Source organism: Mobula birostris, chromosome 6, assembly GCF_030028105.1.
Source record: "Mobula birostris isolate sMobBir1 chromosome 6, sMobBir1.hap1, whole genome shotgun sequence".
In the NCBI taxonomy this organism is placed as follows: Eukaryota; Metazoa; Chordata; class Chondrichthyes; order Myliobatiformes; family Myliobatidae; genus Mobula; species Mobula birostris.
In genome coordinates this window covers 159,254,473-159,270,400 of record NC_092375.1, presented here as the reverse complement: position 1 = coordinate 159,270,400, position 15,928 = coordinate 159,254,473, and the positions used below count along the sequence as shown (strand labels likewise).

At 41.5% G+C, this 15,928-nt stretch overlaps 1 protein-coding gene across 2 annotated transcripts in view; it reads right to left on the bottom strand.

Moving 5' to 3' along the window:
• The window catches only part of zswim2 (zinc finger, SWIM-type containing 2), a 47,369-nt gene that overhangs the window by 5,509 nt on the left and 25,932 nt on the right, over nt 1–15,928 (bottom strand). For both annotated transcript variants that reach the window (XM_072261720.1, XM_072261721.1), the window contains 4 exons: nt 9,454–9,705; nt 8,413–8,497; nt 7,869–7,996; nt 6,468–6,627 (listed from right to left, as the gene is read on the bottom strand). In XM_072261720.1, the coding sequence (XP_072117821.1) occupies nt 6,468–6,627; nt 7,869–7,996; nt 8,413–8,497; nt 9,454–9,705 (625 nt within the window). The remainder of the gene's footprint in view (nt 1–6,467; nt 6,628–7,868; nt 7,997–8,412; nt 8,498–9,453; nt 9,706–15,928) is intronic.

Genomic DNA, 15,928 nt, shown 5'->3' with positions numbered 1-15,928 from the left:
TGTACTCGCTGGAGTTTTGAAAAATGGGATAGTGGGAGGGGAGGGGGTGGAACCTATTGTATATTGAAAGGCCTAGATAGAGAATGTTGAGAGGATGTCTCCTATAGTGGATGAGCCTAGGACCAAAGGGCACAGCCTCGGAGTAGAGGGACCTCTATTTAGAACAGAGATGCCAAAGAATGTCTTTATCCATAAGGTGGTGAATCTGTGGAATTCATTGCCACAGATGGCTATGGAACCCAAGTCATTGGACATATTTAAAGTGAAAGCTGATAACTTCTTGATTCATCAGGGTATCAAAGGTTATGGAGAGGAGGCAGGAGAATGGAGCTGAGACGGATAATAAATCAGCCATGTTGGAAAGGCAAAGCAGACACGATGGGTTGAATGGCCTAATTCTACTCCTATGTCTATGGTCTTATGGGGAAACAAGGAGGCCAAGATGAGTTGTTCCTCTGGCAGTTTAAGGAAAGAAGATTCCAGAACATCTATTGCAGAAACACATTAAGCAGAGTTCAGAGCTTTTCCGAGACTATAATCTGTTTGGATTTTAATGCACTTCAATGATTGATTTACCCTTCTGTTTATTGCCTTATACATTTTAGAAGAATACTAATGTTGCCTAATATCACAACAAATTAATGATATTTAACATCATTATACATTCTCTGTCGCAGTAAATGCTTGCAGCCCTCTAAAGCATATGCTGGAAAATTGTGCGGTCTCTAAAAATATGAGGACCTCAAAATGACGAGGAACTAAGAGGAAATTCTGCTCTGTAGTAGAGGAACTCTCTGGACTACATTCATCTTTTTTTTCTTCTAATGTTTGTATACTGGAAAAATAGCATCCAAAGATGGATAAATACAAACCAATGTGTATTTCAATCCAAATACTCCTCTTGCAGCATGATGGGGTCACCTTCAGGGTGGAGGAGCAACATCTTCTGTTCCATCATGACAGCCACAAAACTGATGAAAAAAGAAAAATCCTTCCCACTCCCCTCTGGCCTTTTGCTTTGTCTCACGTGCCTATCACCTCTTTCTCCTATGGTCCACTCTCCAGATGCTTTCCTCTCCAGCCCGTTCCCTTTCCCTCCCACCTGGCTTCACCTATCACCTTCTAGCTATCTTCCTTTCCCTCCCCCTACCTTTTTACTCTGGCATCTTCCCATTTCCATTCCAGTCCTGAAGAAGAGTCTTGTCCCAAAATGTTTACAGTTTGTTCATTTCCATTGAACCTGCCTGATCTGCTGAGTTCCTCCAGCATCTTGAGGATGTTGCTTTGGATCTCAAAGTTCAAAGTAAATTTTATTATCAAAGTATGTATTCTTTACTCATCCTTGAGATTCGTCTTCTTACTGGCAGCTACAAAATGAAGAACCCCAATAAAAACAAAAGAAAACTATCAAACACCCACTGTGGAGAGGAGGGGGGAGGAGGAGAGGAGGGGGGAGGAGGAGAGGAGGGGGGAGGAGGAGAGGAGGGGGGAGAGGAGAGGGAGAGGAGAGGAGGGGGAGAGGAGAGGAGGGGGAGAGGAGAGGAGGGGGAGAGGAGAGGAGGGGGAGAGGAGAGGAGGGGGAGAGGAGAGGGGAGGAGGGGGGAGAGGAGAGGGGAGGAGGGGGGAGAGGAGGGGAGGAGGCGGGGAGGAGGCGGGGAGGAGGCGGGGAGGAGGCGGGGAGGAGGAGGAGGAGGGGGGAGGGGAGGAGAGGAGGGAGGTGCGGAAGGGGGGAGGGAGGTGCGGAAGGGGGGAGGGAGGTGCGGAAGGGGGGAGGGAGGTGCGTAAGGGGGGAGGGAGGTGCGGAAGGGGGGAGGGGGAGAAATTATATGAACAATAAAAGCAAGCAAGCAAGCAACATTCAGGATTGAAGTTCCCAATGCCAAACATCACTGCAGCTGATCTAGACGTTCACTAGTTACAGGCCATAGCCTTGTCCAGCACAGATTTGCTTATCCCGTGGAGTAGTGAGAGGAACTGGCCCATCTCTTGCCTCCGACCTGTCTCTCTCCTCTGAGCCCTGACACCTTGACCATTTCAATCTGGCCAGCACTTAAATCTTCTAAACCTCAGGTCATTCCTCGCTTTCAGACTCAGGCTCTGCCACTTTGATATAGTCAGGACCCGACCTTCCCAATTTGTCTCGGCACTTAAGTTAATCAAAATTCTCTTTTTGCCTCACCTCTGCCTCATCAAATTATCCGACCTTTCCAATTCAGCTTGGTTTTTAAATTAATCAAACCTTGGACCTTTCTTCACCTTGCCTTGGCTCAGCCACATCGAATTTCCTCCAAGTCCACTACAGTAACTCCAGCCTGGATGTGCTGCAACTGTCCTACCCCAGTGCGACTCCAGCCACACTGCAAAAATGCCAGTTCGTACAGGCGATTCAGCTCGACTTGGACTGGGAAGCTACAGGCTACTGTTCGCAATGATCGAAAAAGTGTGAATAACAAAGTATTAGTTACTTCCTTCCTTTGTTTCACTGACCACCAGCACGTTGTTGCTCAAACCAGTAAGTAGTGCCATCTAAAATCAGAAGTTTCGTGATCTGCAATCAATTCTTGATTTTCGCTTACGGGGCACCAACTCCATGGATGTCCTTAATGGCAGCTCTCATTGAAAACAATGGGAAATATCAAATATTCTCGTTTTACCCTGTTACGGCTGAGAACCATAACTACATCTATGTACAGTCAGTGAGGAAGCTTAAATGCAATTGACCGATTTATCGCTGCTTAAAACTGATGGAAAAAACCCAGATTGTGCCTGGCACACTGCCCCTTTAAGAAGCCGCTGGCGAAAAAGGGGTCAACATGCTGGTCTGATGGTGCAGTTTAAAAAAGAGGTTTTTGACTCCCAATACCAACTATGTTGCTGGCAAATGTAGTCTCTGTTAAATAAAAATGATGATCTCAGAGCTATGGTATTGTATCAGAGGGACATTAGAAATACGTGTGTCCTTTGTTTTACAGAATCTTATAACCCCTTCCGTGTCAGACGCAGTAGTTCGAATAGATGGGTTCAGAATTCATCATCAAGATAGGTCAGTTTGCCTCATGATCAACTCCTCATGGTGTACTAATGTGTTGGTGATGTCCCAATATTATCCACCAGACCTGGAATACCTCGCAATTAAATGCTGGCCATTTCACCTGATAGCAATATACATTCCACCTAAGGCTAATGTTAAATAGGCTCTAGACGAACTGAGCAATGTAATCAACAGGCATGAAACAGCACTTCCTGATGCCTTCCCCATCATTCTGGGGGATTTTAAACAGGCCAGCTTGATAAAGTCACTAAGTAATTATTATCAACAAATCACTTCTAGTACCAGAAGAAATAACACACTGGACCACTGTTACACTAAGTTCAAGAGTGTCTCCCATGCTATCCCACACCCACACTTTGGTAAGTCTGATCACCTGGCTGTACTTCTACTCCCTGAGTACAGGCAGAGTCTGAACACCGCAGCACCAGTAGTGAGGACCAAGAAGTTCGGGACCAGGGAAGCACCGAAGCGCTTACAGGACTGCTTTAAATCAGTAGACTGGACTGTGTTCAGGGAGTCATCTTCGAGCCTGATAAATATGCCACAGTTGTCACTAACTTCATTAAAACCTGTGTGGATGAATGTGTGCTTACAAAAACTTGCTGTAAATTCCTGAGCCAAAAGTCATGGATGAACAAGAAGATTCATAGTCTGCTGAGGGCTAGATCTCTGGCATCCAAGTTTGGTGATCCAGCTCCGTATGAGAAAACCAGGTATGACTTGTGGATGGCTATTTCAAGAGCCAAGAACCAGTTCCAGCAGAGGTTAGAGGTGTCATTGGATGCATGTAAACTCTGACAGGGTTTGTAGGCCATTACTTCCTACAAAGCAAAACCCAACATCATGAATGGCAGTGATGAGTCTTTTATGCGACCTTTTATGCTCGCATTGAAAGGCGAAACAAAACCACAGCTATGAGGATCCCTGCAGCATCCGTTGACCCTGTGCCCTATGATCTCTGTCTCAGAGGCCGACGACAGGCTGTCTTCAAAAAGGGTGAACCTCCACAAGGCAGCATGGCCCGATGGAGTACCTAGTAAGGTTCTGAAAACCTGTGCCAACCAACCGGCGGGAATATTCAAAGACAGTTTCAATCTTTCACTCCTACATTCATAAGTTCCCAACTGCTTCAAAAGAGCGACAATTATACCAGTGCCCAAGAAGAGCAATGCGAGTTGCCTTAATGAATATTGTCCAGTTGCACTCACACTTACGGTGATGAAATGCTTTGACAGGTTGATCATGAATAAAATCAACACCCGTCTCAGGTAGGACCTCGACCCACTGCAGTTTGCCTATCACCACAATAGGTCTACAGCAGATGTGATTTCAATGGCTCTCCACGGAGCCTTGGATCACCTGGACAATGTAAATACCTAGGTCAAGATCCTGTTTATTGACTATGGTTCAGCATTTAACACCATCATTCCTAAGTTCTGATCGAAAAGCAACAGAACCTAGGCCTCTGTACATCCTTCTGCAAATGGATCCTCAGTTCCCTAACCGGAAGACCACTCTGTGCGGATTGGAAATAACATCCTCACCTCACTGATAATCAACACTGACGCTCCACGTGGATGTACGCTTAGCCCACTGCCCTACTCTACACCCATGGATGTGTGGCTAGGCATAGCTCAAACAGCATCTATAAATTTGCTGATGATACAACTATTGTTGGCAGAATTTCAGATGGAGAAGGCAGGCCATACAGGAGTGAAATAAACCAGTTAGTTGAGTAGTATCATAGCAACAATCTTGCACTCAAAATCAGCAACACTGAAGAGCTGATTGTGTACTTCAGGAAGGGTAAGGCGAAGAAACACAAATCAACCCTCATAGAGGGATCAGAAATGGAGAGAGTGAGCAATTTCAAGTTCCTGGGCGTCAATATTTCTGAGGACCTAATCTGGACGCAACATAATAGTCCAGTTATAAAGAAGGCAAGACAGTGTTATATTGTATTAGGAGTTTGAGGAAATTTGGTGTGTCAACTAAAACACTCGAAAACTTATACAAATGTACAAGTTGTATTCTGACTGCGTGCATCACTGTCTGGTATGGGGGTGGGGTGGGGGAAGAGTTACTGTGCGAGATCAAAATAAGTTGCAGAAACTTGTAAAATTAATCAGCTCTATCATGAGTACCAGCCTCTGTAGTATTCAAGACATCTTCAATGAGCAGTGCCTTAGGGAGGTTGTGTCTACCATTAAGGATCCCCACCACCCAGGACATACCCACATACCCTCTTCACACTGTTTCCATCGGGAAGAAGATATAGAAACCTGAAGGTACACACTTAGCGATTCAGGAACAGCTTCTTCCCTTCTGCCATCCGATTTCAAAATGGACACTGAACCGATGAACACTACCTCACTACTTTTTTTAATTTTCTGTTATTTTGTACTTCTTATTTTAACTGAACTATTTAATAGGTTTTTTCTTTATATTTATTTATCATGTATTTCATTGTACTGCTGCCGTAAAGTTCACAAAGTTGACGATATATGCCGGTGATATAAAACCTGATTCTGATTCTGCAGAAATTCTGCAGCATCTGCAGAACCTCTTGTGTAGTAGAAATGAAATCAACCAAAATTGTTCAGCAAGGTTTGTGATAATAACTCATTTCCTTTTTCACCAGCTGTATTTTAAGTTTTCTAACACTAAAAGAAGTACTAAATAGTGCACAATTGCTGAACATTGTGTAACTGAAGTTTTGAGACAACTTCTTCACTAATGGACTTCTGATTGTCCTCTACTTCAGATTACAGAGAGGTATCACATAGATGCTTAATGAGCGGCATATACAGTGTACAGTATGTAAGGATGGTTAGGCAGTGCCTAGAAAAGTCGGACATACATAATGCCTCCAAGTTCAGATTCATTAAACTAAGAATGGAAGAAAGTGTTCTGAGATAATTTGGCCATCTTTGTTTATATCCCAATTCACTGTGGTGGAAACCCAAATCATTGTGGGTCCAAAGCCAATTACAAATCAACTAACAGACACTTTGATATGACCATGAACAGAGCTGATGGTAGTCACTTTGCTCTACTTGAGCTGGTTCCCCTGATTTAGGCCATAGGAGCAGAATTAGGCCATTCAGGCCATTGAGTCTGTTCTGCCATTTCATCATAGCTGATACATTTCCCTCTCAACTCCATTTTCCTGCCTTCTCCCCATAACCTTTCATACCCTGACTAATCAAGAACCTATCAACCTCCACCCAATGACCTGTCCTCCACAGCTGCCTGTGGCAATGAATTCCTTAGATTCATCACCCTGGATCGTTTGAAGTCTTGTATGCAAGGCCATAGATGCCAGGTAAATGAATGGAATATATGTATGCCAACTATATTCTGCAATTGATGTTCAAAGATAGAATTTGCCAAGCAATTAGGAAAGTACTCTTACCTTGTGATGACAAGGTAGACATCGAACTTCCTGCCTTAATCTGAATGCCTTTAGACAGACTCTGCACTGCTGACCAGGCACAAGTAATTTGCTTTGCTCTTTCACCATTATCAGAGGTAAAGTCTGTACAACATGTCCAGGCACAGTGCTAGATTTATTTCTTGGAACAGAGGAGGAAAAGAGTATTTTGTTACAGTGATAATTAAATAATGTGAAATTACAAAGCAAACTGGGATCCAAATATTGTCCTTTTTAAGAATTCATTTTGAATCCATTGAAGTACAAATGATGCATTAGCTATAATGAGTGTTTCAATTTCACAAGATGGCTGTGGTTTTCATACCCAATCCTCTCAAATCAGCTAAGAACTGAACATATGGAAAAATATGAGATTTCCCTATCACTCCTGCAATGTATCTCTGAATTATGTATGTTCCTTTATTGAAAGAAATCTCACTATTTTTGAAGACTCAGTCTGCCACTGTTCTGCATGAGATTAACCAAGTTTTGGATAGCCTGATATCATCACAACCCAAAGATATGCAGATTGGTGGGTTAAATAAATTGCAAATTGTCTATGGTATGCAAGTTACTGGGAGAATTGCAGGGGGAGGGAGGGCCAGGTGGTAAAATTGAGAAGATTAAGAATAAAATATGATTAGTGCTGTGTGGGTGTAATTAGGGGCTCGGTAGTTGGTATGGATTAGGTGGGACACGGAGTCTGTTTACATAATTCTGTGGCCATCATTTGGCTTGTCTATATTTTAAGTCTTGATACAGATTTACACAAAAAGGTCTTGCCAGTTCACCTTAACTTTATGTTTAAAGTTTTGTATTGGCTCCAAATTATAACAACCTACTTTACCTCCAGTGGATTAAAGTTAGAGATATTAGAGTTAGATAATGAATATTAAATAAGCAGTATGCAGAAGGCCAACAAATACCTTGTTCAAGGGTCCAGCTCTGCCGAGCCATTTGAAAGCACAATATTTTAACTACCATGATTTATATCAGATGACGTGGTAGAATGGTGATAGAAGTTTGGAGTGTGAATGATTAGGATCTTGATTGGTTAGGGCCATCAATGTTAGGATGAAAGTTGAGAATTCAGGGCAGGTAATTGGTTGTGGTTGGTGACTGGAATAGCAATTGGTGATAGAGATTAACAGGCAGAAGATCAGGTGAAAGATGGAGTTGTAGATTGGGAAAAAATGGGATCAAGCCTGGGGATGAAGTGCATTGTGGGTCTGAGGAAAGCTACCGTGATGGGCAATCATTATACTTCTTTATGCTTGATTATTAAAACAAGTATTAAAATGGAAAAGCCCAACACATAAAATCAGGTGTTACATGATCCACTTTCTGGACCACAATGTCATAGGTAGCTGAAAAAATACGTACCTGTCTAACTGCAAAAGTAGATCATAATCACTGGCAACAATATCTCTATTCATCAGATCATCAATAACTGCTAGTGGTAAAGGCACACTGGAAACTTGCTGTAGTGGTCTCCAACACTGATTTCTCTTCTAAAATTAAAAATATATATTCCAACATTTGGTATTTCAAATATTAATGGAGAATATAGTGCACTTGTATTACATATCATTCATTAAAAAATCCTCAACCTTGGCTAAATGTTATGGAAGTATATTAAGTTTCATTTCCAAGTCACCTAATATATAACTTGTCTTTCAATTAGAGATTTCCTTTAAAAAAATTAAATATCTAAGCCTAGGTTTGTTCCCAACCAGAACAGTGGACTTATTTCCTAATATTGTCATTGCTTAATGTATTATCTAAGTGCTAACAGATGTTTTCCCACATAATACTCAATGATTATCACCATTTAAGCTTTTATTACTTCTGCTTTTTCATGTAGGCTTTTTCTTTTCTCCATATGTAAGTGTATTTAAAATGTTTTCACAGAAGCAACTGGAATTACCTCACGAAAGGTGAACTCGTGCTGAGGGTGGCTCAAACATGGAAAACACTCCTGACAAAGATGAAAATCAGGACAGTTCAAACATCTTTCGAAAATAAGGAGAGAAAACAGGAATAAGATTTATATTCAGTTATGAAAGTGTAAAAATACTTAAAAAAACAGATCCAATATCGATTCTGCACTTGTAATTCAGCTCCTTTAGGACACCTTATATTGTATTTGGAACAGAGGCTTTGACCCTCTAATCTTCATTTTACACCCATTTTAAAATCTTCATGACTTTTCCACACTCATCCACTTGCCACATTTCTCTCATTCCTTTCCTTAAGTGATCTCTTCCCCACACTATTGATGTCACTCTTGACTTGACATGGTAAGGCTTAAAGCCTGAGAGCTTGATAACTCTGAACTATATTTTGCACAGCAACCAAATTCTTGTTTTTTCTACTCTTGATAAAACGTATTAATATTTGAATGGAAGAATAGAGGGTTTTGCAATTATCTCTAATATTTTAGAAATTCAAAAATAATCACATTGAAATTTAAAAATATAAAAATAATATTTAGTCCAAACAATCTACTTTAAAGTTTATCCTCCACAAGAACAGTGGTCTAATCTCTTGTCTCTATTTACTTATCATAAGATACTATTCAGCTTTTCTCCTTTTATGCCTAACCCTAAATTCTGCAATTCTCCCCACTTCAGTCAGCAACTCTGGCAGTATATTCCACAGTATCATAAGACACTCAGTAAAAAAATGTCCCCTATAACAGGGGAATCTGCTGTGCATAATCTTGTATCTGTACCCCTTACTTAAGGCCAGTCTATCACAGGAAACTCTGATATTTATCATATGATCTCTAAAAAAAAGACCATATTTTTCAGCATTTTTATATTGTTATTTTCTCATACCAAATATTATTTTGTTAATCTGCATTGTATATACTTTAAGGACTATTCTTAGAAAACAACTGATGGTAAGGTAAGGTAGATATATCCAGTAATTGACACTTGTTAATACAAAACAATAATTTGTTCACCTGTAGCATTTGCCCTGAATTGGACAAATCCCACATTTATTACAAGGAATTCCAAGGTGTCTGTCAAGTCTTTCTCTTTCCGCAGCTGTGGCAAACTTAGTGGAGTTTCTAAATTCTTCCTGAAGGAGACTCAAAGGTGCAAATTCCTCCCTGCACAAAGGACATTTAATAGTGGCTGCATTCTCAACCTTTGTTTGGTGTTCTACCCAAATCCTCATGCATTTGATATGGACACTGTTACCACAGGTATATCTATGGTCAGGAAGAAAAAGAAAAAAAAACTGTCACCAATTTAGTTGTAATTAAAGAGCAAACTATTCCAAATTAAATAGTCCATGTTACACTAGAATTCAAGTAGATATGCTTTCTGTTTAGATTTTTGATATAGCTAATATTGATCCTATAGTTGTTATTTCCAGAACCACAGCTTCCAGCCCCCTTCAGTTCCCCTTCCCGTTTCAACAGTGACCTCAGTTTTCTTCACTGGCAGAGAGAGGCGCAATCAAAACTAAACGAATAACACCAACTATTCTGCTTAGGTAGTCAAATGGCATGAACACTAAGCTTTCCAATTTCAGATAACCCTCCCTTCTGGTGGGTTCTTTCCTCTTTCCCCCACCCTGCTCTTCTGATTTTTCACTGTTTCTCCATTTTTGTGCCCTTTCCCTCAAATGCCCCACCACCAACCCCACCCCTCCCCCATCACTCATCTTTAACCACCTCCTGGTTCCATCCACCCACATCACACACATGCTTTTCTCCAGTTCTCCCCTATCTGACTCTGGTTCCACCTCTCCACTAACAGTTCCCATTATCATATTTCAGCACTGGTGGCCCTTTATATTTCTGCTAATCTCCCTCCAGCAGTTGACTCCAACATTCACACTACTCTCCCACCCCCTGGTCTTGCTCTATCTGCTTCATTACTTCCTCTTTCTTACTCCTCGTTTCTTACTCTTCCATCTAACATTCACCTGCTACTGTCTCCCAATTAGCCTGTCATCTTATACCCCTGATGAAGGCAAACTATTCCACAGCCTTTACTCATTCAGCCCCTAACTTAAGCCAAAAATAAAATACTGCACTTGCTGGAAATCTGAAATAAAGCAGAGAGTAAAGCAGATGAAAATATTTAGCATCTGTACAGAACAAAACCAATATGTGTTTCAAATTGATTGATAATATCAACCATTTACTCCTTCCATAGATGCTGGCTGGCCTGCTGAGTTCCTCCAGCATTTTGTGTGTATTACTGATCTTATACCCCTCAGTCTACCAATGACCTCAGCTTCTTGTTTCACAGCTCTCCCATCTCCACTCTTAGTCCCGATGCAGAGTTTCACCTGAAATATCGATAACTCCTTTCCTCCCTCACATACTGCTCGACCCACTGAGTTCCTCCTACACACTGTTTGCTGCCACAGCATCCAGCGTTGAAAATGCTCACTTTAAACAAAAATGTCTATGGTGTTACAGATGCTAAAAATAGCATACACTTTGGTATATTAATCTGAAATTAATAGCAAACACATTGCTTTAAGATGAAAACATTTTTTAGGAAAGTGAGCAATAATCTACTTAAAGTAGAGGTTCCCAACCGGGGTTCCATGGTACGCTTGGTTAATGGTGTAAAAAAAGGTTGGGAATTTCTGACATTAAGCTATAGTGGTAGCTACAGGTAATGGCATGACATAATTCCATTTTGCAAAAATTGACAACTAACCAAAGGTGTATTGCTTAACTTCTCCCATTACCTTTCTGTTGGCTTCCATAAAAATCATAGAATAAAAACATTTCAATAAAGACATTTTGTACCAAAAATATAGGAAACCAAAATAAGAAATACACGAGTTAGATATTTCTCTTATTCATTTTATAATCTGTTATGTTATCACAAAATTCAACAAATATTACTAGATATGTACAATTTGAAAGTAGCACTCACTATATTAATGATGTTTTGTAGTACTCAGTAATCACCACTAGAGTGCACCATGTATCTTTGTAAATATATATAGTGGATTCTGGTTGATAGCGACACATCGGGACTAGTACATTTTGGCTCAAATGGGCGGCTGCCGGAATTAGCTGAAATTTCATGGAAATAGCTAATATGGTGTAAGAAAGACAAACCACTGCTTAACTGAGTACAAAACTACATTTATGCAAATCCCTGCAGCATCTGGTGATCCTGTGATCTCTGTCTTGGTGTCGACATCAGAACATCTTTCAGGAGGGTGACCCCTCAAAAGGCATCAGGTCCAGATGGTGTACCTGGTGGGGCTCTGAAAACCTGTACCAAACAACTGGTGGAAGTGCTCGAGGACATCTTCAATTTGTCACAGCTGCAATCGCAGGCTCCTGCCTGCTTTAAAAGAGTAACAATCATATAATGCCCAAGAGGAGCAGGAGGAGTTGTCTCAACGACTATCGCCCAGTGGCACTCATATCCACTGTGATAAAGTGCTTTGAGAGGTTGGTCATGGCTAGAATCAACTCCTGCATCACCAAGGACCTGGATCTGCTGCAATTTGCCTATCACCAAATAGGTACACAGCGGATGCAATCTCATTGACTCTCCACTCAGCCTTGGAACACCTGAACAATAGTAATACTTATGTTAAAATGCTATTTATACAGCACAGTGTTCAACACAATCATAACCTCAGTTCTAAACAAAAAGCTCCAAAATCTGGGCCTCTATACCTTCGTCTGCAAATGAATTCTTGACTTAGACTACAGGAGATCAGAAATAACATCACTGATGATCACTGGCACATCTCAATGAAGCATATTTGGCCCACTGCTCTACTCTCTTTACCCCCACGACTGTGTGGCTAGGCACAGCTTAAATGGCATCTATAAATTTGCTACAGCACAACTATTGTTGGAAGTCACTTCAGTCAGATAGGTTTGTCAGCCAAGGTTGGAACTCATCTAGGAGAAGGAAAACTCTGATCTCAAATTCCACTACCCAGTTATGGGGAAGGCTTTGGGAGTAAACCCAGAGGGAAAAATATGGAACAGGAATCCCCAAGGTAGGCCTACATCAAGTTCAATGCTGATTGGCAACTCACGCGGCGTTGCTGGTACCAAACTATATCGGTCTCTGACATTCCTTTGGGCTCATCAGTTGTGTGGAGAGGGGGAACCTGCTACATGGGCAACAGATTGCTCTCCATATTGTACTGCCCAGGCTTGTGTATCCAGACAGCTAGGATACAACATCCATGGTCAACTTTGACCGATGGAGACCCTCACTTCTCACCGAAGTAATCACATTGTCAAGTTCGCTGATGACACGGCAGTGGTGGGGCTCAGCACCAACAACAATTAGATCACTTAGAGAGAGGAGGTGGAAAAGCTTTGAGTCCAAGTGCCAGGCCAATAAGCTCTTCCGCAATGCCAACAAGACAAAGGAGATGGTTATTGACTTCAGGAGAACTCGCACAACTCACACTCCTCTTAACATTGGCAGAACAGCAGTGGAAACTCCAGGAAGTACACTTCTCGCATAATCTTAAACTGTCCCAGAACACATCCTACACAATCAGGAAAGCTCACAAATGCCACTACTTTCTGAGGAGGCTGAAGAGAGCTGGACTATGCATGTACTCACATTCTTCTACCGATGTGCAGTATAGAACATCCTAACATACTACATCACTGCGTGGTACGGAAACTGCTCTGCAGCGGTCAAGGAGGCTCTGTAACGGGTAATCAAAATTGCCTAATGCATCACAGGCACCAGCCTACCCACCATCAAGGACATATACACAAAATGGTGCTGGAAAAGGGCCAGTTACATCATAAGGGATCACCTCCACCCTGCTTGTGGACTGTTTCTCCCACTCCCATCAGGGGGAGGTTATGTAGCATCCACACCAGGACTACTGGACACAGTTATTTTCCCAAAGTGGTAAGGCTGACCAGCACCTCCACCCACTAACCCACCCCTCCACAACCACTACTTTACACTACTATTTCTTGTCAGAGTCATGTTATGTACAGTGCAGACAATTCTGTGCCTATCATCACTTTATGGACATACAATCAATGTATATAAGCTATCTAATGTACTTATTTTTTTGTATTTTTTAAAAATTATTGTATTCTTTATTATATTAAGTTTTTTGTACTGCATCGGATCCAGAGTAACCATTATTTTGTTCTCCTTTACATTTGTGTACTGGAAATGACATTAAACAATCTTGAATCTTGAACTGCCACTCACTGAATTTTTTTTGTTTTTCACACCATTTTCTGTAAACTGTAGAGACTATTGTGCATGAAAATCCCAGGAAATCATCAGTTTCTGAAGATACTCAAAGCACCCTTCTGGCACCATCATTACTTCTATGGTCAAAGTAACTTAGATCACATTTATTCCCCACTCTGAGGTTTGGTCTGAACAACAGCTCTAAACCATGACTGCATGCTTTTAAACTTTGAGTTGCTGCCACATGATTGGCTGATTGGATATTTGCATTAAAGAGCAGATATGCAGGTGTACCTGTAAAGTAGCCACTGAGTATATAAATAGGGTCAACAGACATCACTTGTCTACAGTATAAACACAGGAGATTCCTCAGATGCTGTGAATCTTGAACAATGCACACAAAATGGTGGAGGAACTCTACAAGACATGCAGCATAAATGGAGGGGAATACAGTCAATGTTTCAGGTCAACACCCTACAGGATTATAATCAGGTCCTGATAAAAGGTCTCTACTTGAAATGTCGACTGCTTATTCCATTTTTTAGATGCTCCCCACCTTGTTGAGTTCCTCCAGCAATTTGTGTGTGTTATTTGTGTGTAAATTTTGGGTAGGTATACATGTGCTGCGAAAACCTAGACTATTTACTTTTTAATGTAATAACTGATGTAACCCTGGCAATCATAGCAGGCTATCAGTGCAAGCACTCACATAGATAAATAAGATGAATGACAAGTTAGTTTTAAGAGAGCTATTAGCCGAATACACTATGAACACCAGGTAAATGTCTTCATTTTTAAACAAGCTGTTAAATTATCCAAAATTTCATTCAGACCACATCTGGGAGAAGAGAAACAGAGTACAGGTTTCCCCCGCCATCCGAAGGTAGAGCGTTCCTATGAAACGGTTCGTAAGCCGAAATGTCGTAAAGCGAAGAAGCAATTACCATTTATTTATATGGGAAAATTTTGTGAGCATTCGCAGACCCAAAAATAACCTCCCAAATCATGCCAAATAACACAGAAAACCTAAAATAACAGTAACATATAGTAAAAGCAGGAATTATATGATAAATACACAGCCTATATAAAGTAGAAATACTTTTCCACAATCATTACTGAACTGTTCTCCGTAGCGAAAATCTCATGCAAGGGCCGTCGGCAGAAAATCTCACGCAAGCGCTGTTGGCAAAAACACAACGCAAGCACTCTCCAGTAACCTTTAAGATATGAAGCTGCCAAATCATACCAAATAACACGTAAAAATACACAGCTGATATAAAGTAGAAATAATGTATGTACAGTGTAGTATCACTTACTGGAATCAGGAAGACAGCGCCAAGCACACCGATGATGGTGTGTTAGACTGAGTTGTCACAGGCTGGGTGGTGCAGTGGCCCCCACCCTCCGGGCCACCAACTGATACACTGCTGTGAAGCATGCAGGGGTCCAGCGGTAGCCAGGAGGCACACAGCACATCTTTAAGAAAAAAGCCGAAACAAACATGCTAATTAATTAGGTGCCGCCCGACACGTAATTATCGGCCCAGATCAGTGCCGATTGCGTCGTCTCTGATCTCGGCTGACAATTAGGTGTCGGGCGGCACCTAATTAATTAGCATGTCTATTTCGGCTTTTTTCTTAAAGATGTGCTGTGTGTCTCCCGGCTACTGCTGCATTCTCCGCAAATCGGTATCTGTCCGTGGCCTGGGGGTTGGGGTGGTGGGACACTGGGGTGTCATCTCGTCATCGTCTGTTTCCATTAGAGCAAGCAGCTCATCTTCTCCTATGACTGCTCGCCTTGATGTCGAAGGTCGAGGTTTGTCGTCTGCTGTGGCTGATGTGGAAGGCTTGCTTGACTGCTGAGCCTCGCGCCATTTTCTATCACACAGTTCTTTGTAAGCACTCAAACCACCCTGCAAATATCCCCTAAACCGACGTCCCTTTCAAATTTAAAGTCGTACTTTATCATTACTCATTCAGTTTCGATTGTTATCCTTTTTTCTTCCAATTGCATCAGCTCTTCATCTATCAGATCTTGGTAATGGGATGCCAAAACCTCTGCAACATCATGTTCGTCAGCTTCCACAAGCCAAACTCACTTAGTCCTTACTGCGTTCACCACGATCAAAATGCTTAATTATGTCTAGTTTTACAGTAAGTGTAACACCCTTACGATCTCTTTCAGGCTTTTCTGACAGCTTAGAACTCATCTTGCTAACAGCTGCTCAATGCAACATGTTTAAGCAATGCCGGCGAG